The 25,818-nt window shown below is 42.0% G+C and overlaps 1 protein-coding gene and 1 long non-coding RNA gene across 2 annotated transcripts in view; one reads left to right on the top strand and one right to left on the bottom strand.

Moving 5' to 3' along the window:
• Positions 1-17,871, bottom strand: part of LOC115374991 (myomegalin) — a 50,485-nt gene extending 32,614 nt beyond the window's left edge. Inside the window, exons 1-9 of the mRNA XM_030074216.1 lie at positions 17,696-17,871; positions 15,701-15,753; positions 15,508-15,575; positions 11,631-11,741; positions 5,584-5,660; positions 1,362-1,485; positions 1,109-1,266; positions 861-1,017; positions 288-341 (exon numbers count right to left, since the gene is read on the bottom strand). Of these exons, the coding sequence (XP_029930076.1) occupies positions 288-341; positions 861-1,017; positions 1,109-1,266; positions 1,362-1,485; positions 5,584-5,660; positions 11,631-11,741; positions 15,508-15,575; positions 15,701-15,753; positions 17,696-17,745 (852 nt within the window). The 5' untranslated portion in view covers positions 17,746-17,871. The remainder of the gene's footprint in view (positions 1-287; positions 342-860; positions 1,018-1,108; positions 1,267-1,361; positions 1,486-5,583; positions 5,661-11,630; positions 11,742-15,507; positions 15,576-15,700; positions 15,754-17,695) is intronic.
• On the top strand, positions 178-25,580 carry LOC115374996 (uncharacterized). Its single transcript, XR_003929688.1, has 3 exons — positions 178-192; positions 14,158-14,164; positions 25,486-25,580. It is a non-coding gene; the product is annotated as an uncharacterized LOC115374996 (long non-coding RNA).
• The last annotated feature ends 238 nt before the right edge of the window (positions 25,581-25,818 follow it).

Genomic DNA, 25,818 nt, shown 5'->3' with positions numbered 1-25,818 from the left:
TTTCTTATACAGATATTTTATTTATAACAAGTAGTAAATGATTATATTATATGCCGCATTAAAAATGCTTAAAAATGTTATGTGTAACTTCTCCATGGGGAGGCATACTCTCACTAACAAAGCCCTCCACTTCAGTGTTGAGCACAGCGATGCTGCACTGACACTCAATGGAGAACTATATAATAACATCATGTGCAGGGTAATAGTCGTATATGAAACCTTTTCCCAATTTTAGCCATGCTTTCCAAATACTGTCTCTTTGCATGACAATATAATGATCCACGTACCTGCATCTCCTGTTCAATGCGCAGCCTCTCCCGACCCAGTTCTTCTTGATAAAACTGTGGGAAGAAAATTGGTTATAGAGACCGACTGAACCTCTGGGGACTTAACTTGGGGATTAAGGACAAACAGACAAGGATGTTAAGTGGGTTTTTTTTATGTGTGTGTATATATGTGTATGTACCTGCAGACATACATGAATGTGTGTGTGTGTGTGTGTGTGTGTGCTGTAGTAGTAGCCTGTCTGCACAAGCAGTTCTTGTGACCTACATGCATCGCTGTTAAAATAAGGCCGAAGATACGATGACACCAGCCTGGCCAGGGGTGAGATGCTGTGCCAGAGGATTATATAATGTGGGATTAATATTAGGGGGCTTTGACAGATTAGGTAGGGTCTGAAGGATAAAGAGCAAATACAAGAAAATAGGTCAGGGGTTCTGACACATGAACATGTCAAAAAACCCTCAAAAGTGTTTTTGCTGTTATGTATCATTTGGGACAGAAATATATGACAACTATGTCCATAACTAATACACAATCTAGAAAACCTTTACATTTATGAATTTGATAGCATTTACCTCTACATCCTTCTCTTTCTGCAGCAGAGAGGAGGAGAGCTCCTGAACCTCTCCCTCCAGCTCTCCTACCCTCTGCGTGAGCGTGTTCTTCTCCCCACTCAGCTCCGTGATGAGGGCCTCCTTGGAGCAAAGTTCTTTAGTCAGCTCCTCTATCAGCCTGCATACAAACACATGGAGATGATGAAGGCAGGGCCAGTCTGATTTGGTGTGTGGCAATGCTTTAAGAGACTTGTAAGTAATCTTTGCACCTGTCTTTGCTGGTGTTGGATGGGGACAGGGTGGTGGGAGGTCTCTCGTCCTCAGGGGTTTCCTCCATGGGGGCGTCTAGCGAGAGGAGGGAGGTGTGGGACTGTGATCCAGCAAGTGAGGCCATTCGCTCAGCCTCGCTTCGTGCTAGCTGGGCCTCCTGGAGGACATACACATGGAAGTAGCTCTGATTAGTTTGAGAAGCCTGAGTAAATGTATAGCAATGCCACAAGACAAGAGTGTGAGGGAGCCAACCTCCTGCAGGAGTTGAATCTTGGTCTCGAGCACTTCCTGCATGTGGTCGATCTCCTGCTGTCTCTCCTGACACCGCCGCTGCAGCTCTGCTTCATTGTGATTGGTCAAGCTCTCTGCTGTTGTGCTAAGAAAGAAAAGAGGGAAGTCAGTTGATCTCTACATGAAAATACACACACACACACACACACACACACACACACACACACACACTATGTTGCTGTTAATGCCTGGTCTATAATCATAAATGTAATCAGCCCTGAGTCATTTCTGGGTTGTGCTGGGACATAAATAATAGCCAGGACATGATATGATGTCATAACCACCCAGTCTGCTGCTCAAGTGCTCATGGGACACCCAACACCCACCACTTATAGCAAAGCAGCTAATAAAAAGTTGTCACACCCAAGGCCCTGATGGCAAGATGATGCCCTGCGAGGTAGTCGCCTGGAGCCTGCAGAGCTCCAAAGCAAGTGCCCTTGGGCCACTTGAATGCGCAAATGTGCTCAAAGAACACATAGCGGCACTTAGAGATGATGAAATTGTGGAGGAGATGGTCTACAAGGTTGAAACGTGTGCCTCGCAGGTGGGCCAGACACCACCACAAGAGTGAGCAGAACCATGGAACCAGTGACACAAAACACAACAACATGAGTTTTTCACTGTTGTTGATCAACAGATCAAGACACTAGCAGCAAACTGCGATTGGGCAATTAGTGGCAGCAGTAGACCTGTTAAAATATTGTGCGTCTATGGATATGTCCTTATGCACTGTGCACAACGGGCTTTTGGACATGTTTTAAATGTGTGTATTTGGATATGGTGTTGTCTGCTGTGCACAATGGGACTTGGTACTTGCAAGACGAAGACATACATTTGGCTCCTATTATAGTATGTTATATTACAATGTCGCATTATGTATGGAATTTTCACATAAAAAAAAAATACATTTCACTTTTGCTCAAACTAAATACTTTGCAACAGATTTTTATTCTAACATCTGAAAAACATGTTTCAAAATGCACATTTTTTACACCTATAATCTAAGGCAAAAGGCTGTGGTATATGTTATATTTCTAGTAATACAAAAAGCCAAGAAGCATGTCAGGTCGCACGACAGAACAAGCCAGCATTGCCCTGTAGGTTTGTTATTTCTCTCACTACAGCTCCCCAAACTTAAATGATCTTCCAATTGCTGCGGTCACACCTCATGGTGTCGGTTTTTATTGGGTTCACTCAGGGCTTTGCAGGAATATTGTGGAAACACTGAGCCAGCTTACTGGTAGATGGGGTAGTTTATACAAAACATTTTCCAACAAATTCTAACATCATTCTAACAAATGATTTTTAAGAGCCCAACATGGAACAATCACAGAATTAATTAGCTTTACAACTGAAATGTTAAATTCCTCCCTCAGTTTGTTGTATTTCTCTGAACGCTCCTTATCCAACATCGTGAGGCTCATGACGCCAAGTGTTTCTCTCACTCCTCCGACTCCCACCGTGCGAGCATCTGTCTGTATCACTTAGTCAGTCAACCATAACTATCCCAGAATTCCTGCTCCCAGAATGGCACACGCCACTGTGTCGCCATGAGTCTGTTCTGGTTGCTCTCTACATACGTTTTTAACTCTGTCCACCACATGCAGCAGCTCAAATAACTGGGATATTTTGAACTAGTCTGTAAAGCTACTGTCTGTCTGCAGTCTCACCGACAAATGTCCTTTAGGTGAAGTGAGGGGACAAAGTTAACCCTCTGAAGAAGACCCAAGCTCGATACATTCTGCACCAAGTAGAGGATAAGAAAATTTGGCTACTTTTCTAAGTCTATCAACTAAAGAAAGGTCTGTGTGAATGTGAATGGGTCAGGGGCCTCTCTGGGTGCATATTTGTTTTAAAAGTTGATGATGTGATGTCAGTCCACCAATGAAAACCAATGATGAAAACAAAGATCCAAATGTCACTGAGGTATTGGCAACACAGTGCAGTCTTGATGTCTGTATTTTATAAGATTAACATTTTCTCTATAATTACAGCAGAATATATACAATTGAGTATCTATACCTAAGTGACAACAGCATAATTAATTCATCAGAGAAGTATATTATACATCAAGTACATTAAAAAAGTACTTTTTTTTATTCTTCTTAGTCAGTCAGTTAGGCAATCAAGTTTATTTGTCTCATGAAATCATATAAGGTATAATCACAGTGAAATGTAATCCTGCCAGTTCCTTCAATTTATGCATTTAAGAGTTTAAATAAGTCTAGTAAAAGTAACATATATGTGTATGATTGGAGGGGAGTAGGGGTCAGTCTTAGGAAGAGGCCACATTTCAGAGGTAGAAGCTCTTCTTCACCTCTCAGTGCTGGCCTGGTGTATCCGGTACCTTCTTCCCAACTTCAGCAGGGAGAAAAGGCTGTAAAGGCAGGGTAGAGCAGTGCCTATTGTGTGTTCAGCCAAATTAACCAGTCTTATTAACCAATAATAACTACTCTTGAAAAGTATCATACCACAATATATGACCGCAAGAACCATTTTTATTGGTCTGGGAATGAGCAGCAGAAATCATTGTCTACCCAACTATAGCACCGACATTAAAACTGCCAAGCAGCATCCCTGTTAACTAGATCAATAGAAGCATCAAAGTCAGTGGAACAAAGGCTGGTTTACTCTCAGAGGCTCACAACACAAAGCCATGGCTTAAACTGTATAAAACAACACACCGGGATACGAAGCAACCAGCACTCCCAGCCAATCTATCCTATCTAAAAAACACCGGTAGCTGGCCGTCATTGAACCCTGACACCAGCACTAACGCGAGGGTCAACAACAATACCTTATGATGAGCCTCAAATATGTTCAGCAGCATCCCTGATAAATTCAGAGCCAGAAGCAAGTGTCTTTCTACATCACATAAAAGCACTGAGGACTGGTTTGCAGAGGGCTTCAGTGATGGTGTTTTGAAAACTGAAGAAGCAGAAGAATAATTTGACTGTGCCAACAACCCAACAACAACGACAGCCATCTGCCTTCACTGTGAACAGCATCCACTCCTGCCTGTTTACCCGGAGCCCATCCTGTGAAACTCCTGCAGCAGCTCCAACAGCCTGCCAGACATCAACTTTAGCTCCATACTGGGGAGACAGAAACCCTGCATGAAGAAAGTCACTGTGGTGTCAACAGGGACAAAGCTGTCCAAACCATTTTGTCTCCAATGGAGTACCATTACACGCCCCCCCTTTTATAGATGATGTAGTCTCTATATATGAAATCATCTGCTGATCCACTGTTGACAGCTCCTCATACATGGATTTACTTTGGCAGGAAAAGAAACACACACATGCAAAAAGGAGCACTCATACACACTCTCTCTAACGCACACACGTACACACAAAGGGACCACAATGACTGCAATTGTTGCTCTCACAGGAGGGTAAAGCCACACCAGGAGTCTCAGCACTTTGCAGTCTGTAGTGAAATCACAAGACTTTGAAGATTTTTTGTGAGTTTAATTCATCATACCAGCAGAATGTCTGTGTGTGTGTGTGTGTGTGTGTGTGTGTGTGTGTGTTTCATTTCCACCAGCTGCTGTATGACATATAAGCTGTTAAAGACATGAGGTGTTACCACAGTTAAGACAGGACCCTGTAGAGAGCCATGACTAATCTCTGGTGGGGGCACACTTTACTCCTCGCATGCTAAGACCCAATGATGGAGACACACAAACACACACACACACTCACACACACACCTTCCATAAGACAGTCCAACGGCATAATGAAAGACTTAACCCATCTCAGCCTTGCATAAAAAAATCACAAAGAGGCTCATGGTGTTCAAGCCCTGAGTAAATCATATGAGTAACTTGTGTTGCTGCATACCACCATACTATTTAGTCTATTAATTTATTAAGTACTATAAGACAATAAAGGTATATGTGCCTATGGAAAACATTTAGGGATCTGGATTTTATTATGTTAAAAGGGACATTTCAATGAAGTGAGGCAATGGATTTCTACTTTGCCTGTGATTCACTGCTGAAAAAAAAATTAACTGGAAAAAAAAAAAAAAAAAAAAAACAGCACTGGCCATTCACAACATGATCTGGTGGAAATTGGATGACATTTCAGCCAAGTCCGTGCTCTTGTTGGTGTGAGACACCCATAAGTTCTGGCATCAGTGTAATATGCTCAGTCTCACAACAGAGGTTTCCAGTACTTACAGGGCTTTGTCCAGAAGCTGCTGTTTCTCCTGGAGCTCCTGCTTCAAGCTCTCTACTTCCACCTTCAGCTCGATGTTCTGCAACAGATGGAAAGCAGGAAGTTAATCAATCAATCACAGCACATATTGGTAACAAGACATGGCAGTACTACAGTAAACATACAAACAGACAATTCTGAGTGGACCACTTCCTCATTTATTTCTGTTTTAATAAAAAACAATAATAAAAACAAACAGACAGACAACAAAAAACATATACCTGGATTTGGATGCCTGAATTAATCTCTAGTTGCTGCTGCAGTAGCTTTTTATTACATTGGACTTTAAGCCCTCACTGCATGAAACCATTGTGGATTACTGCATTTTCCATTTAGCAAAATAAAACTGAATGGTTCTTAAGTTAGCCTATGAATGGACCATGATGTAATGACTATCTGTATCACCTATCAATTGTATGTGCATTTTATATCACACATATATACATACATACATAAATACCTCAAAATTCTAGTTTTGATGATGAGACAAGCAATAAATCAATCAACTAATCAATGAATCAATCACAAGATGTACAATCATCCCCATTGTTGGCACACTGGCACCAGCAGCATCAACAGATTGAGCAACAACAGATCAATAACCTTCTGAAACTGGCCTACAGCATAAATCAAGGCTCACTGAAGGTGCACAGTATGCAGCCACTGCAAACTAAAGGAGTGACAATGACCTGTCAATCGTATGCTGCGTTATTGATATGTCTGATTATATGGAACACAGGCATTTTTCCAATGGATCTATTTTACAATTGCATTGGAATCAAACAATAAATATTTTTGTGATTTTGTGTTTGGCTTAGTGTCTGCCTGTATGATTTCACTGCACTAAGTTAAAGATTATACACAAAAAAGCTAAATCACTTAAGTGAAAAGCAAAGATTCATAGTTTTTTTTTTTTAGAGATGTGTCAGTGTAGCACTATACCTCAGCACACCTCAGTCTGTCTAAATCTCTACTATCCATCTCTCCCTCACAAATCTCAACACACCTACTTACACTGATCTACCACCTGTTCCTTGCTCAGCTTCCCTCAGTCATTATATCACTCCATCACACCCTGGTTTGCTCCCTCCCCTCTCTGCTGGTGAGTGTTGCATGTCACCAGTACAGAGCATCCCACCGTGCTTTCGTGTCCCGTTATATTTAGAGCAGGGGAATCCAGGGCAGCTCAAACACTTATCCCTGTGGCCAGAGGCTAAACTCTGCAGTTTGTTTACCTGCTCCTACAGGCCTGTGGGGCCCGTGGGGAACCTTTTGGGGGCCAATCAGGGCTCTTAGACCGGGCTAGGGGGACAGAGGATTTGAACAGTGAGAATCCTGGGGCTCATTCTTTCCATTTCGACCTTACACAAGCAGGAGAGGACAGTTTATCTGTCTGTCTGTCCGTCTGCCTGCTGGACTCGGATCAGATAGCTGCCTTCACTGGCTTTATCACCTTTATCACTGCGGCCTGGATCACATTCGTCGTGACATTTGTCACTTTCTTTGCACGTCTGTCATCTCAGTTCAGCTGCCCCTTTCATAGAGTTTCTTGATTTGATCCCCCGTATGTGTCTCTCCCTCTCCTTCTCTGTTGTTCTTCTCTCACTCTGTTTGAGGTGTTTCACTGCCTCCTACCATGGAAGTCTGCTGACCTTTTTCACCCCCCCACCGCTCCCCCCCCTCCCTCCCTTCTCTCCGTCAGTGGGTTTCTCAGGACTCTTTCCCAGTCAGCAGTGCTATCTGTCTTTAACACTCAAAACGACCTGGTCTGCACGTGCAGCACCACTCGCGGACGGCATCCTACCCCCAACATCACATGCATATTCTATCCCATCTGGTCGCACATGCAGAGTGCATGTGCAGCCAGAAGCCACCCACACACTGACTGGACACTTCAGATTAGGATGAAAGAATACAATCAAAACTACAATCTCAAAATGAATGCCTTGCCTCATATTTTTAATACACCTCACAAAACATCCTCCTGTTATATCTGCAATACATCAGTAATTTGAATTGTATTGAATGCTCTGTAGCTAGGAAATTTCAAATATTTGGCCTAAATATTGTTAAAATGAATAATGTAAGATGCGTGTAAGATGTAAGAATGGACAAACATATTTTGTAAGAGTGTGTGTGACAACATGTTTTACTGTAAGAGAGATGTTTTCCCGGCTTGCAAACAGCTCTATATATAGCCCGCCATCACAGTGCACCTGCTATTTTTTTCCTCTCCTGGCCCGGCCGCCCTCAGCAACAGATCCCCTTATAACCAGGCAGAGCGGAGGAAAGGAAACGGTTGGACTATCAAAACTAACAGGTAGAGCTTTGTGATATGGACAAACTCCAATATCATGATATCTTTGACTGAATACTTCAATATTGATATTGCATCTGTACTGTAGGGGTGATCACTGGTGCTTTCATTAAGATATTTACACACAAGAGATTTTTGATAGACAATTATTAGTAATGTGAGTATGATGACCAAGAAGGTAGAGGCAAATAATAGAGCATCTAAAAAAGTCCTGTAAATTCAGAGATTGCATTCCTCCACTGCAATTCAGCGTTTAAAAACCAGGAAAACATTTGTCATACATGTCATATTACAACATTACAATGTCCAAAATATCAATCAATAAATCAACAAAATATCAGTACGTTGCCCAGGCCTACTAGGATTGTCACCCTGCACACACACACACACACACACACACACACACACACCTGACAACCTGCCTGGATTAGGTGCCTACACATGTGAACATGCTTTTCAGTTCTTCACAGATCGTAAAATCAGATATCAGAAATTGTTTCACTGACCTCTGACTGACAAGCGTGACCTGAACTTTTTTTCTGAATTATGATGATCAGTCCTATTCTGATGTATTCCACACTCAAAACATTGTGTTTGGATACATTTTTTCTGCATCTCCAAAAACAGCCAAATTGACCATTACTATTCAGTGCATAATGCTAAATATCTATTTACTTACATGCCTGTACTGCAACAGAGAAAATCTGAGGCATTTAATATATTAACAAACTGCTACATGACTGAAAATGAACAATACAAGGCACAGTAATAGAACAAAAACATATGATTACACTAAAAGAAATACACCCGTGATGTTGTATGTCTTGCATCAAATGGAGGCTGTACACCCATATGAATACATGTGATAAATAAATCAGTGAACTCAAGCTGGATCTATAAATAGAGTCCCTCTCAACCTCAGGCTTGGCTCTCAGTGAGATCAGTATGTGCCCAAGACAACCAACACTACTGGTATGTACTGTATTACAGCGAAATGCTTGAGAGAGCGGACAGGAACATTGGCGCCATGTCATGACACAAACCAATAAGGCACTGAGCGACTCAGGCCAGCTATTGAACAATGTGATACTAAGTCTCCAGTAAAAAAAAAAAAAGTTATTAAACTTAATTAAGCTTCAGCCTCACAGAGTGAGAGACTGTGAGGCACAGAGATTAATACCCAGTTGGGAACCTGTATGATGTGATAGGATCAGTTTACTCAATCACTGCTGGTATGCAGTAATCAACGAGGATAAGTGAGTGGCAGGACGTTCAGGTCTTGTTCATCTGGGCTGAGTGGCCATCTTATTTACACGGCTCTCATATCAAAGGTTTACTGATCATAACGAGGGATTTGGACTGAGGGAGAGAGAAAGAGGTTTTTAAACGCCGGCTGGCTTAGGCACATAGACAACAGCTGAGCAGCCGGGTCACCTTATTGTACGTGCACACTTACACACACACACACTCACAAACACACACCTACACAGAGACAAATGGGACAAACTCAGGGACAAATGCACACACATCCAGTGGCAAACACACAAACAAATATGTACAGAGAGTGTTAAGAGTAGAGATGGGACAAAATCGAAATTCAAAATCACAATTACATGTTTTGTGTTGAAAACCACAAATTAAATTACCAGCACTATGAACTGTGCACTTTCAAATAGTAATAACACAACCAGTGCCATGTGGAGTACAAAACACACACATGTCAAATGCATTATGGTGCCATGGCCATGAGAGACATGCACCTTGTGCACGTGGCAGATGAGAGAAAGCAGCAACCAAAAAGACACGTTTCTCTCTGAGTTCTCCTTGAGTGTTGGTTTGAAAAAACACAACCACATGTAACCAGATCATATGTCTATTGTGCCTATAAGAGCTATACACAGTGTTAACAGGAAAACTGACTCTCTGTTGCTGACTTTGGCCGATGTTAGACAGTATGTACTGCAAAAACTGAGTTTTTTAAAAAAAATGTACTAATCAAAAATGGCAAAATGGTGTAACTAACTGTGGGATATTTTATCACAATTTAAAGTAACTCATTCCATCTCTAATATAGAGGTGTTGACATTTTTTATAGCCTGTTGATAACCAGGTATCACAGAGTACATACTGATTGGACACAAAGCTGTGACAAAGACAAAGCATTATCCAGGAAACACACAAGCATACAGTAAATGTTGTGCTGTATAATGATATACTTCCACTTTTTCCCTTATAATATTTCTTAAAACTGTCAGGAATCCCTTATGTGTTTACAAGCTTGTTCTTTTGGCTTTCATATAGGAAGAGTGATCTGATTTAGGAACCCTGGATTCTAGGGTGAAAATAAATTTACACAATCTGAGCTAAGAGCAGAAAAAACTGAACATATGTATAACTATAAGAAAGCCTGTTTGGCCCCTTACTATTAAGCGGTGACGTCATGCACGTGCAAGTGTCAGTCTTAGAGAGATACAGAGAAAGACCTCCTGACTTTTCTCCTCCTTGTGTGTTTGCCTTGTGCATAATTGACTAGATACCACACACACACACACACACACACACACACACACACACACACACACACATAAACACACTCTGTTATTTACCCAATGTAACTAACCAGCAGTTTTCTCTGAATAAATCAATAAATCTGATCATCCTCTCTAATGTATTCTCCGACTGGAATATCATCCATATCTGCCGACCCAAACCAGACGTAATTTCCTGAGGCCCCAAACCTCTACTATAGTGACAGTAAACTTGGGCAATATGAAAATGAAATTGGATACTGCAATATTTGCAGCCATATGCAATATTTTCTACTATACCAAATCTCCCTGCACTGTAGCTGGACCAAAGCAGAATTACTAGACAGGACAACTCTTTAGTATTGATCTGAGTTGTTTTGATAGATTTACTCTGAAAGGCGCTGGAAGTCTCAATTCAATACTTGTATCAGTGGGTGCATTTCAGTGCAAGTTTTTGCACTGAAATGCATTTTTGATTTGATATTGATTTTTGTTTCAGACTAAACTTCTAATTTAAAGGAGTTTGTTAAATTTTTGCCACTGCAGCTGGTTGCAGGTTCCCTCCTTAACACTTAAAAGATGCATAAAGTCACAGTAATAACCTGCATATGTAATTCTGGTGATTAATGTGCAAATCATGGAGATAAAACATTTGATTTGGGAGATTTTCAAAGAAAAATTTAGAAAAAACTATATCATGATAATACTGAATATCACAGTATTGCGCAGGCCTATTAGCACACTCAAGTAAAGGGACACTCAGGTAAGAATCCTGAGCAAAGATCTAGTTTCTATGCGCTCCTTCACAGGGCGGTTTATCTCACAATAAACACTTGGTAAAGTCAACACAGTGATGGTCACATCACCTAAACCAGCTGAGTCTGACAGCTGAGTCAACGCTGTACAACAAACAGTGGAAGCAGCTCAATAAGGTAGACTGTCAGGATAACATACAGCACAATCACACTGGCCACTGACACAAGCGAGGTTTAACCACTTTGATTACCTTTTCAGTCGTCGATCCCTAAACAAAGCAAAATCAATGAGTTTTAATCAGGATGTCAACCTCTGGCCCCTACAGTGCGCCCACACAACTGTCCCATTCATCACCACTCGGTTCCTTTTCATTTCCTGATGCCGTGAGAGAGAGAGCGGGCCTACTCACCGTGCGGTAGACATCTTCACTGCTCTCCTCGTACTTCTGCTGGATCCTCTCCTCCAGGAAGTAGATGCGGAGCTTGAGGCTGAAGTTCTCCTTCTTCAAGTCATTCAGGTGCTGTGATAAAGTACGGTAACCGTTAGACATGACGGTCAGAGAGCACCGACACAGTTTGACATGTCCGCTACAGGTCAGAAATGAACAGTCTCCTTCGACCTGTCCGTATTACGAGAGAATACGGAATCCATTTAAAAGGACGCCGCCTATGAAGACATGTCCTTGTGTGTCAGAGTCCGGTAACCGTTAGACATGCTACCTCCTCTTCCCAAAGAGCATAACGCAGCTCCAACGAGCAAAGAAAGAGACAAATTATTTAAGAAGTGGCATCCTTGGCTCTAAAAGGCCATTGGGATGCCACATGCAAACACACACACTCGCAAACACACAGGCTAAAACTAACTCACTCTCACACACATACATACACACACACACACAGGAGAGAACAGGGGGTGTTGGCGGGGCAGAGGGCTACTCTGCGGCCCGAGCGGTCAGAGCTGCGACCATGTCAGCTCCATGGTGTGCTCTGGTCTGATGCGGGACGGGACAGGAGCTTATTTTACTGAAGGAGACATCCCTGGAATCCCAGACAGCCAGAGGAGATGGGCACAGGAGGGGGAGGAGGAGGAGGGAGCAGAGGAGGGAGGGAGGGAGGTAGAGGCACAGGGCTCACAGGCACTTGTGATATGACGGGAAAACACACCCCTCAGCAAAGGGAACAAACAGGGAAATGAAAAGAATGGAGAGAAGGGAGGGTTAGAATCAGAAACGTGTCCCTGTCTTCTTTTCTCGTGCTGCCTGTGCCAGTTTCAGGTTCATCAGAAATTAAATGAAATGGATTTGACCAAATTTCCCACTCTATTTCTACACCCCTCCCCATCCCCTTTCAGTATACCATGCCTGTGTAGAGTGAGATCTCCAAGAAATGAACAGCTGAAACTCCAACTTATGCAATCTCAACAGCCGTACAGGTCACTCTTCCTCACAGGGAAATTATAAAAGGTGATAATATACTTAATTTACTTATAATACACTTAATATTATACTTAATTTGATTTTTCGTGCACAGTGCACATGAAAGCACTTACTTGAAATAAATACCTGTAGATGCTAATGGTTTTATAATGATGTATAAGACATCTGGTGGTAATTTTTTCAGTCAAATATTTCTGTCAAATTAAGCAAAAGTCTCTTAAGCATGAGTCTGTTTACTAAGATTGATTGCTTTATTATATTGTTAACTGAGTGAATGTGTTCTGCTGGCTTTGACACATTCCTTAATGGTGGAGTTTAACTGGCTTTTGATTTTGTGATTGACTTGTTTATTTATATTATTTATTTTTTCGAGTATTTTGAGCTTTTTTTTTAAATAAGGATTTACACCTCACCCAAACATGACTGTATATTCTATTTTCTGTTTTTTTTTTTTTTTTTTTGCTTTGTAACTAGTGCGAACAAAATTAAATCAAATCATATCAAGTGCGGAGCGAGGGAACAGAGATGTGCGGTTACACCCAAAATAGGAAACACCCTTCATTAAGACTAACAACACACACTGAAAACTCATGATAGAGAGACAGGGCAGGAGGACAGGCAGATGAGAGGAATCCACTGAGAGAGGGAAACAAGTTGGATGAAATAAGAGACCTGGGAGCTCTGAGCCAACGCGCTATTAATAGGGAGGCGTCCTCAATCTCACAGAACGGTGAATCCCTGAATGTCCCTCGGTGAGGTGAGGGAACAGGAAGACGTGCAGGGCAAGTAAAAAGGGGGGAACAGGGGCTCTGCAAAGTCCAAAGCCATTTCAACTTTTTTATTTCTTATTAAAAGCAGTGTATGACTCCTTCTAAAATCCTCAGGTTTCAGCCTGCACGCTGAACGCAACGTGCTTCTGTAACTGAGTGACAAAGACAAGAAACCGACAAGAGCCTCTATTACATCATATCAGTTGGCATTCTTGATGTATTCAGTAAGTGTGTCCATTAAAGTGTCATGTTACATGCTCGAGCTAAATAATTCAGAGCAGAGACGTAGGCCCCGGCCAAGTTGAGCTTCCACATGACATAAGAGATGACATCATGGGTTGTGTGTGTGTGTTTTTAAACAACTCCACACAGGGTACAGACAGCCGTGCCGTTTATACACAGCCACCGCTTCCAGTTCTTGATCAAACAAAAAGTGTGTGCGCACTTTTATGTACTGGACGTCTGTGTCGGAGCGTGTTTATGACAGGTGGAGGGTGTGAACGTGACACATCCAAGAGTCGGCGTCTGTGAAAGTGACTCCTGCTTTGAGTTGGGTGCTCTCTCTCTCAGAAAGTAACTTCAGCTTTTCGTGACTAGCTGGTGACACCTCCCGTTTTAACGCGGCTAGGCATCGTCTCCAGAATAGCCTTAAAGTGCCATCACAGTTTGAAGCGAGAGCTTTTCGCGCTCGTCTTCCACCATGTGTGTTATTCTGATCAGGCATGTGTCAGAAACATGGTCGAACAGTGAGGAGGAGGAGGAGGAAGAGGAGGCGAGAAGTGTGTAAGTGGAGTATGAGAAGGAGAAGAGAAATGAGAAAGAGAAAGACATTCATGCTTTTTGATTATGGGTGCAAACTAACTTTAAGACCTCCTTCTATCCATCAGTCATATGGCTGTCAAAACCACAAGTACATCCGCAAACTCTTTTCCATGTCTGTCATGACGCATCAACCATTCGTCTATTTCTCTTGATTTTAGCATCACAGATTTGTCAGTGAGTGTATTCCCATCAATATTCATGGTAATTTCCCTCTGAAAGAAGAAGAGAGCAAGCTGAAGGAGATACGCCTCACTCGTAATCAGCAGTTTGAGTCAGCTACATGCGACTTCCAGGGAAATGTCAAGTAAATCCTACATGTTGTAAACAGATTGGTAAAGGTTCTGTTTGTATCACTGGATGTAAGGAATGGAAAAACTTGGCCAAACAACGGCTCATCATTCTGCTCCTTAAATATGCTCCTGCATATGTTGAATGGCAGATTAGTGCCACCGAGTTATATTCTGGTGTGATATGATGGCAACGGTGAGCTATGTCAGTATTATATGTCATTATAACAGCAACATACAGCAGTGACATTAATATAGTCCATGGTGGTTTGTAAAAGGCTTATTTAACTTAGTATGAATTTTAAATGATGTTACTAAACCTATTTAACAGTTTCTACTTGTGGTATATGGTCAGTTCCCCTGAAGCTGGTGGGGAATTGGTGTCTTGTTCAAGGACAGGTCAGCAGGCTTTACTGCTGACACGGGGGCCTGAAACTCATTCCTCTGGCTGAAGGGCAGTCTCTGTACTTCCTGCACCACCTTCCTGCTGCACACTAAAAGGTACAGTTATTGCATTTTTTTTCTTTGTAAGATACATTTAGTCTGGGTCCCTACCACAGAAATAGGGCAGCAGAGAGACTGATATGAAGTGCTAAAGTGGGTCAGGCTGTTGCCAGAGGCATATTTAAAATACCGGGAAAGGCTGGGGTATTTTCCTTGCTGTATTATCCGCAGCAGGTGTTGCCTGTCTGTTCACAACACTTACTCCTGATTTCACCAGCAGTCTGTGATCTGATCCCATGAGGGGACACTGCATCAAAACAATTGGTGCCAAATCATCTAATTACATCTTGTAGCAAAACATCATTGAGCCACAAGATGGCCCCATAGAGCAGATTTTTTTTATCTCATTATTGGCCACATAGTGCTGATGTGAAACCAAATGTGACTTAGGAGATTAAGAAGTCATAGCCCGACTATTAAGGTAAAACACAAAGTCTAAAGAAAAAAAATAATAATAGTGGATCTCACCTGCTCAAACTGCTTGAGTGTGTGTAGCTGAAGAGGAGGGGAGTTGTCTGTTTCATCACTACACAAATCTGAAAAGGGGTAAAGGAAATTAAAAATATAAGAAATCATAGCATAAACAGGCCATACAAGCAGTTTGATGTAAACTTGTGTGTCAAATAAGAGTTGTTAAAAAAAAAAAAAAAAAGAGGGCTACCTGTCATGTGACTTGTGGTCTTGGATGAGGTCTCCTCTTCCACAGTACTGTCCCTGAGAAACACAGAGACAAAAAAGTGTTAGAGATCTCACTCACACACACACACACACAAACCCAAGCAAGCAAAAAAACACAATGGTGCAATTAAACAACCAAACAACAACCAAAAGCCAAGCAGTCATGCCATCAGTTGCACATACGATTATTAATATTATTTCAAATAAGCCATCAAACCCTCCTTTTTGCAAACCAGGGGGGAAATGTGGCCTTCCAGGAATAATAAAACCACTCAGATCTTTTCTTCACCACAGTATTATCTCATTTGCACCTCCATGGGAGAGCGGGGTCATCAGGGAGGTGCAAGGGAGTCCCAGCAGGGGAGCGGAGAGATTTGGAGGGACAGGAGGAGCCAGGGAGTGTCAGAGTTTAACAAAACCTTTTTATATTCTTCTCCGTATACAATTTCCAGGCTCTCCACACATTAGGCCTACTACACCCAAATCTGTGTTTACTGGTCAAAAATGCTCACTGGTGCAGACAATATTTTAGACAACCAATCAAGTACATCATCATGTAAAGTCACAGAGACCCATGCAGAAGGCCATATAGAGTATACACTCACAAACTAGCCTACAAATTAAACTTAAAATTAAAATTAAACTTACACTTACTACTACTGTTACAACTGCTACTACTAGTACTATTATACTATAATACTGCTATTAGTAACCTACTATGGCTACTGCTATCACTGCTATTACAACTGCTGCTGCAACCACAACTACTATTGCTGCTAACAGCCTATTAATATGGCTACTATTAGATATTATATTACTTGTAAATAGTAGGCCTACTGTTGCCTCTAGTCCCACTGCAACCACTGCTAATCACTGCTACTCCTACTGCTGTTGCTGTTGTGTTATTGCTACAGCTAGTAGGCTTATTACTACTGCTACCACTGCTACAATTAGGCCTACCACTCCACAGCCACATGCATGCCAACCGACCACACCAATTCCCATTGCATTCCTGGTAAATTCCTCTAGCACTTGCTGGGTCTGAAAATGTAAAGGCAGCTGCTGCGTGCCAGAGAAATAATAGTTCAGCAGGTGGATAAACAGCCACCGTCTCTCTCACAGGACAGTGGCAGCCGATGGGAGCCATCATCACATGCTGATATTGTTTCATACTGTGTGCACACGATCATCCACTGATCCATGTGTAATGTGGATTGCAAATAAGACCACCATCACAATGACATGGTCTGATCGACATGTAACACACACTCCTGGGTGCAGAATCGCATGGTGGACCTGTGTCCTGTGTGTATTTTAATTGCCCTCATTAAATCAGTCAGTGTGGCGGCTCTGTCCACACCTGAGTGTATGATGGAATTTGTTTAAGGCGTATCACTTCCCGGCCTGTATACAGTACAGTGAGTGTCTCCCGGGCCCTACTGCCTCCTTGCCAATGGCATCACTGCACATCATTATATACCAGTGTATCGCTGGTGGTGTGTGCGTCTCTGTAAATGCCCGCCTGCATAAAGCCATATGCCGCGCGTCTCTTTTTATTTATTTATCCCGCTCGTTATTCTGCTCCCTATCTACTACAAAAAACATCAAAACGACGAGACGCTATGGCTCTTTAATGATAAGCATCCGGTTGGTGACAATGACGATTTCAAAGTCAAAGTCAGATTGGGAAATGACCCAAATGGAGGTAATTAAGGTGGATGCAGATGTAGGCTACTGTATGTGCCACCAAGCCCGTCTTGTGTCGGAAAAGGCCTTTATTGGGTCGGAGGCGCGCACAGCTGGCTCCTGACACAGCCCGGAGATAACACAGACAATAGCCTCCAGCATTTTAGCTGATAGGTAATATCACTAATAAATTACCGCCGATCTGTTCGGTTATCGTCTATCAAAATGCATAATGTGCAGCGGTGTTGTCGCTGCCGTGTCCGTCCCCCTCAGTATTGATGCGCTGCCTTACCTTGCAGGCTCTCTCCAGGTTTGCTCTGGCGACGATGAGGTCCAATCCATATATTCCGTCAATGCAAGGGCAACCACACCGGTGTAAACCCTTGCTTTTAAATCACCCGTCCATGATTCATTCCTCGGATGTATCAGCCATAGGAGGTTGTGTGCGTGGCCGATGCTCCGACCACAGCTACGTTTAGAGGGGGTGTGTAGAGATGCGCGCCCTGAAAAAAAGAGGCAGAGATGTGTGGGGGTGTTACAGAGCCCCCCATACCATAGACCAGACCCCCTGCTGTTCAAGTGGCCCACCGCCAGGACGGCACATGACTGAAATGGAAAGAGGAACTCGATAAGACACTGAAATCTTTTCCTTTTCTTTGTTTATATTTAGACCAATGGAATGATCAAACACAGAAAATGAGCTTTCAAATTGTATTAAGACACCAGCAAGATTTTTTTTTACACCCATTCTAACGCCATATACACTCCCTAATTATATTGAACTGCATTGCTGGGAAAAATTGCATTTACTATTTCACTTTCCTATCTAAGACAGAACATCATTATTATCAAGCAGAATGAGCTCACATTGTTTTGACCCAACATCCAGGCATTTCTATAATTTACGTAATGCATTAGAGCTTGCATTCAGTTCTCCTTGATGAAAAATTTGTTGATCAACACAGTGATGCTGTGTCATGGTTTTTAAGAGTATAAACACTAGGATATGCTGTTCCTGATCATTTTATCTGTTAGTAGATAGGGGAGTTGTCTCTCTCTAAAAGAGCAGCCCGTCATTGCCCTCCACAGATGTTTATGCCTGCAGTGGCAAGGAGATTAACAGGAGCAAAGGTGAGGTGATTATATCATTGTTTGTTTCAGCAAGCTGCTTAACAATGACACTTGCAGATGGACATTAAGCTTTCCAAACCGTTTTCTCACATTTCACAGCCTATTGCAAAACAAATATAATTATATCTATATTCAGCAATATGCAAAGAGCTGTTTTGGAGCTGCATTCGAGTGTTACTTCATGTACATGTAGAGGTAAATGGAATTAATGAGCCTTTCAAATGTAAAACAACACAACCAATTCAACACAGCCAATAATAGAGGTGCTGCATTGTTTTAGGGATACCACTGGTGATATATTTTATTGAAAAAAATAATAATAATTTCAAAAATAATGAGGTAGGGGTGTATATGCAAAGGGGTGTTGGATTAGGTTGTAGGTGTGTTAAGGGAAATGAGTGAGCACCTGAGCACTCCCCCCATCTTTTCCTTTTCCTCTCCTTCATTTATTTATTTATTTATTTAATTTGATGTCTTGGGGCAAAAATCTTGAATATTCTGTTCAGGATGGACAGCCTCTTGGACCGATTTTGTACTTTTTGTCCAAACTCTTTCATCTTGCTCTCCAAAGTCTCCTCTGTGCTGTTTAGTTTGAGTATAGACAGAGGAGGGTCTCATTCTTGAGGGGTCGCAAGTGTTGCCATCTCTTGGCCTAGGGATTACTTCTGCTTCATCTCTTTCTGTGTTGTAAGATCATGGATGATCAAAGTCTTCTGCTTCTGGTCCTGGATTTCCTACTCCGTCTCATTTTCTGTCTCCATCTCCAGTTTGAGCTTAATAGCACGTTTGTGGGCGCTCACCTTCTGTTTCTGCAGTAGGTTGAGCTCCTCTGAATCTGTCAGCACTGCCTCCTCACAGGCCTTGAGCTTGTCCTGCTCCTTGGTGAGCAGAACCTCTTCTCTCTGTGCCATTTTCTTTCTCTGCTCAGTTTCTCAGCAGAGATGCTCCTGTTATTGCCAGATGGATCCTTCTCTTGCATCTTTTCCTTGAGCTTATTGGCAAATTCCTACAGGCTCAGTCTGTTTTTGGAGCATGTTCAGCTCCTCTGTTTTTTGGCAGACTGCCTCCTCACTGGCTATGAAATTCAGTGCTTGTTCCTGGGTCTTCAGGGCCCTTTCTTTGTTGAGTGTTTCTTCCATCTCCTCTGTTTTTCAGCAGTAGTCCTCCTGCTGGAGGACCTTCTTCTCCGGCTTGCAGGTTGTGTGTGTCTCAGCCAGTTTGTGGGCACTGTGAAGCTTTTCCATTGCACAAACCCTTAGCTGGTTGACAAGACTTTTGGAGCCTGAGGCTCTCTCCTTGGGGAACTTAAATCTCCACTCCTCCAGTGTGTGGTGGAGGGCTCTGTTGTCAGCTTCACAGGACTCAAGCATAGCTGTCTTCTCCTCCAATGCAGAGTGGAGATCCTAAGTTTTTTGCTGGAGGTCCACCCTCACCAACTCCCTGACCTTGTACTTCATGACCAGCTCCTGGAGCTTTCCTTTAAAGTCATACTTTGGATTCTTACCCACATCGTGGTATTTGCTGCTCCATGTGGGTGTAATGCATCCACCAAGTCTGGTCTGTCAACTCCTTCTCTATCGCAAGAACATGAGCTTCACTGAGAGTGTATTTCTCAAACATGAATGAAGTAGATACAGATCTAAAATAACACTGTTTTGTGGAGAGGCTATTTTGTGCACCGTTCAAACGGATGTTGCAATTGTGCTGTTTGTGCTTCAAGACTGAGCAACAGGGAAAGTCTAGTGTATTACAACTCTGCAATTAAATTTTTAAAACTGAAATTGCAGAAAACCTTAGTTGAGGAGATCCTAGTCAGATCCCAAATACCTGCCCTCTTTATGAGATGTTACAGTTCCTTGATGAGTCCTCTTGTACATTGAATTTCTTTAGATAATGCAGAGCATGACCCTGTAAACAAAATAATTTACCATACAGTAGCCAGTGTTTTCACATCATGCATAAATGTAGATATTTTAAAATAACAAGGGAAACTGTGGGCCCCATTTTATTCTTGTACCATGCAGGGCGAAACAATTAGCAGCCGAGGTTTGGCTTTCATTTTCCTTTAGTACATATAGTTTCTCTACCATATTTTCTTTTCTTTTGGCATCCTTTCTTGTGTGTATTCATTGGGTGGATGCTATATTAAGTTGCTGAGTCTGTAGCCAAAAATCTTGGCCATTGCAACAACTCTGAAACACAAACTACATGTTGTGAACAGTGCTTGTGTAAGGATTGTGCTCCTCTGTTAGAAGGGGTCTTATATGACAATGCCACGAACAGGACCAGCCATATTTAGTATCTTCAAGTATCTTAAGTATCTTCAAAAATCTTTTTTTCTTCACCTGTAGGTCATTTTGTAAAGGACACAAAGAACTCCAACTTTTGCCTCAGTTGCCATATCTTGGTTCCCATTTTCTGATGAGAAGAGATGAGACAAGATGAGTTGTCTGAAGATATGATTCTGCTCTCATGTACCTTCAGTTTCTGGGAGAATACAGACTATGATCTATATTTACCTTTTCATGAACATACATTTAAGAAGTCGGTTGCACAATTATCAGATTCTGGTCATCGTTAAAATATATATTATTGAAACTCAATGTGTCACACCTTTCTGGCGAGTGAGTTTCTGTCTCCTTTTGGAGTTGCAGCAGACTTTTTTTCTGTCTCTGGGGAACTTCTTACTCTTTTCATCTATAAGCAGGTTAATGAGTGATATTGTGGTTTTAGGTTGTTTCCTGTGATTACCATTTCCCGTGTTGTTTTTTTCCTGTCAGCCATTATAGCCCTAACCTTAATGTGAAAGATTTTGTGGACCTACAGAACCGGCAGTCTCTTCCTTTAGTATTTTCTTTAAAGTCATTATCACTCAGTTGACATGGATTCTTTCTTCTCTGAGCCATCTTCCTAGCTCTTTGATATCTAGACAAGATGGAAGATAAATCCTTCAAAGCTGCTCTGGGTTTTCCACATTGCAATGTCTTATTTATTCGTTAAAGTCTATGCCATGAAGATGTTTTCCATTCAACTAAGACCTCCTAGGCTCTTAGGTGTACTGTCACTCTGCAATCTGCATCCTACTGTAAACAATTTGGCAAAGTGAAAAGCAAATTGCTCAAAATGCCACTGACAGATGTGTTCACTGAAAGAGCATAAAACTAGGCCAAAAAGAAGCTATTTTTAAAGAAACATTAGTATCTTGTTGCAAAAATGAAAGAATACTTTGGTGTGATTGATCGCTTAATCTAATTGCTGTTATTGTTAATTGTTATTATTGACTGCAGAGTAGTTCCAATCAATACAGTGTTTTGCAGGGTAAAGCACTGGTGTGAATTATTTGGTCTTAGGTAGAATGAAGCTGCAAAGGCCTCTCATTCGGAATGATGCTGAAACACTTCATCCTTAAAATTTACTGGTTTTCAGTTAAGGTGGTTTGACAACTATAGAGCCACCACAGTGGTAAGACAAGGAATAATGCAAGATAAAATGAGTAAAGTCGGTATCAGGGAAGACTTATATTCAGAATTTTGTCAGTGTTTAACAAACCTTTATGCTGACATTTTTGTGTGGTCTGGTGGTGTGTGCTGTGTGTTTTTTCAGGGCGGCTCCTGCAGATCAGCTGTAATGACTTCAACAGACACTAGATGTCCTCATAAGGCCACTGTGCACTCCAGCATGAATTTACATGGAAGATAACAGTGTAACACTTTATTTTAGTCAGCTGCGAATTTCATGGGAAGTAGGTGATAATTAGGTTAACCTATCAGAAATTTCTTTGAAATTACCCACAAATTATATCAACATTTATCTATCTACCTACAAAATGTAAATGAAATGAAATTAAAATGTATTGAAATTCAAAACTTTTACTTTTACTGTGTCTTCAGACTCAGTAAAAGTAAAAGTGATCCTGCATACCAAATCTATGATTTTTATTCAAAAACCGCACAGAACTAAAGCATCCAGCAGTTGCATCTCTGGTGTCATTTCTATGATCTAATGGATTTGACATATTCATCCAGAATCAGTGCGGTGACACAGTAAATAATAATACTTTTGAGGTGCATGCTGGTGTATGTTCCATGTTCACATTTTGTTATGGGAGCTTCTAACAGTGTTTAGCTCAGTGTGTGTGTTGCTGTGCAGAAAACAGAAATCCCAGGCTACACTATCCTCACTACACTTTACTTTTGATTTTCTATCAGTGGCGGGACTGCTATGGATTTGTTTTGGCTGGACACAAACACAGGCTCAGACACAGAGCAGCTGGTAAAAATGGAGGATTTACTGAAGAAGGTGGTTTGGTGAGGCTGAAGAGGCAGGGGTTGGTATCCGGGTGTGTGATGATTGTTGGAGACCGAGCAGAGGGGCAGGCGGTCCAGGGGGAGGGCAACGCAGGTGAGGTGGTGAGACAGGAGTCTGGGGGAGAGAGAGAGATCATGCCCACGCCACACACACACACACACACACACACACACATACACAGACAAACAGGAGAGGAGGACAACGCAAGGGAAGCAGGGAACACAGAACACAAGGGAAAACACTAGAGTCAAGGCTGAGCCGTGACAGAGACTGCTGTGTTTGGCAAGCTGAGCTCCTTTGATTAGGGATAGAATTGAAGTGTCCTTTTTAATCCATTACACTCACCACTTTGTGTCTAAATATCCAACATGGAGACAGGGCAGCCTTGTTTTCTGCCCGGCAACAGTCCTAACCAGTCAGAATTTAACCAAGCCTGATGATATGTAATGATATGTAACCAGGACATATAAAGAAGGTGGACTTTCCCCACATTCTTTGAATTAGGAAACTTTGACATTATGTCTGCGTCTTTCCATATTGCAATATGAAAGAGCAAAGAAAGAAGATTTCCATAACAGGTACCAGGACGAGAGACAGCATCACACCTGCAGCCTGCTGGAGTCCCTGCATTGGCTCCCAGTTCAAGGGTTTGTTGTTTGTTTTTAAAGCTTGAAATGCCCCAGTACATCTCTGAGCTTCTCTGCTCCACTGCACCTCCAGATCGCTCACATCCTCATCCATCTGCTCTTGGCTGCCCCACCATCGAGGCTGAGGAGTGATGGTGATTCCCAGTAGCCACCCCAAAAGATCTGGAGTAGTTTACCGTTTTCAATCAAGTGTTCCCCCTCTGTTGTCATTTTAAACGCTAAACGTAAGACACACGTGTTCACAGGCCTTTGAGTATCCTTTATCCTTTTAGAAATTCATTTGTGTATGCTTTTGTGATAGAGATGTTATGTTACCTCTATTGCTTTTTTGCTTTTATTATTTTATTTTATGTTATTGCACAGCATTGTACTTTGCTGATATTTTACTCAAAAGCAGTCATGCCACTGTGAAAATGTGTGGATGTAAAAGCAAGAGGTAGCTTGTTTAAATTGTGAGTAAAAACCACAGAGATAATTTGTTGGAGCAATCACTTTGTTAGATATTTTCCATGTGATGCTAAAAGGACGAGAGTACGCGGTTCAAACTTGTTTCTTTTTAATTGGAAATTTTGAAATTACAAAAAAGTGTATCAACAAAGTCGAGGCAGATTCATCTTCTTTTCTCTGCTGATGGCTGGAAAGTCACTTCATGATGGTCCAGTTTCTGATGCTTACAGGAAGCCTATAAAATTTGTACTCTGTAATGGAGGTGATCGGGAATGTAGCTGTGCGTACAAAACTTGAGCAAAAATGTACTTCAGCAAAAGTAATATTTCTGTCTTTTAAAAATGGCCAAAATGTGTAAAAAAGCTACTCAGTTACAATGAAATGAGTAAAAGTAATTCGTTACTTCCACCCCTGATAGCAACAAGTCTCTGATTTCCTCCTCTTCCTCTGTCTGTCCACAGGTCCTCCTACAGGTCTAACTCCTCCCGAAGGCCACACGTGGTGCCGTCCTGGCAAATTGTGGGTCTGTCCTGTCGGGGATGACCCACACAGGCTGGTTGTCCATGTGTTGCCTGAAGTCTTCAAGGATCATCTTGCTCTGCTCGGCCTTGGCCATCGCCTCCAGTTCAGGGGAGGTTTCTGGGCACCAGTCCACCATGAACTTATCCTTGGCCTCACAGAAGTTGTGCACCACTTCCTCAGGCTGCTTCCCATACAGCCAGTCTGGATCAAATGAACAGGAGAGAAGGAGAGTGAAGGGAAACAGGGAAGAAACACAGAAAATGAGGACCAAGAGCAAGGCTGGATATGATGATATGAGTATTAAATTGTTTCCATGCTGTACTTGAATGTTGAGAAATCAAAACATAATGTTAATCACATATACACTTTTTTGTATCATAAACATTTACACACACACACACACACACACACTCAGGGGCCACTTTATTAGGCCCACTGTACAGTCTAATGCACTTCAATGCAACAGCTCTGCCATAAATTTTACCTTTCAAGAAAGTTTATATTGTTCAGTTTTTGTTGACATTGTGGAGAATGTGTACATTTAGTTTTAGTTTGCAGAGCTCTTGTACTGGACTCCATTATATTGAGAGGTTTCTATTTTTTGTCCTCCTTATTTATATACATGAGGGGGACAGAATAAAAGAAACAGCTGTCCACTCTGTGAGAACTCAATGGTACCTGCAAAGTCGTGGAAGAGGTCTTTGATGAGGTGACCGATGATAGCGTAGAGGACTAACAGCACAATGAAGCTAGCTATGAGCATGTAGAGGACATGGGGAGGCAGGTGGATGGCGTCCCTGGCAGGGGGGATGTAGCTCTCGAAGAACACCGTCCCATCCTCCTCTCTGTAACGAGCATTTAGTCCCAGCTGCGGCTCCTCTGTGGTTTCCATCACACAGCTCTTCACAACTCTGCTAATAACAAAATGAGCCAAGCATTAAAACCACACTAAATATGTGAGCACTTATTCAATATACTTTGGATGTTCAAATAAAAAAAAAAATTAAACAATAAACATTACAATAAGCATTACACTTCAGTGAAGCTGCCCAGAGTTTAGCGGCATGAATAATACTGTACATACAGCAGTGAAGCAGACGAGGATCCTCCAGTCCACTGAGTTCCTATACACTCCTCTGCCTAAATGTATTGTAGGCCTGCACCACTACTTGATACTGCATTCACTCTATAAACACAGCTGTATTTCTGTCATCAGTGAAGTTTTTATTTTGTTTTCCTGAACAAACTCCCTGCCTGCCTGCCTGCCTGTCTGCCTTCGGTGGAAGTGCGTCGATGGAAACCAGATTAGCTGCAGGTTGAGCCACTCAAGGTCAGAGGAGCGAGGCTGTGAGCCCGGTTT

The sequence above is a fragment of the Myripristis murdjan genome, chromosome 17 (genome assembly GCF_902150065.1).
Source record: "Myripristis murdjan chromosome 17, fMyrMur1.1, whole genome shotgun sequence".
Taxonomy (NCBI): Eukaryota; Metazoa; Chordata; class Actinopteri; order Holocentriformes; family Holocentridae; genus Myripristis; species Myripristis murdjan.
Note: the sequence above shows the minus strand (reverse complement) of the source record. Positions and strands in the feature narration are given on the sequence as shown.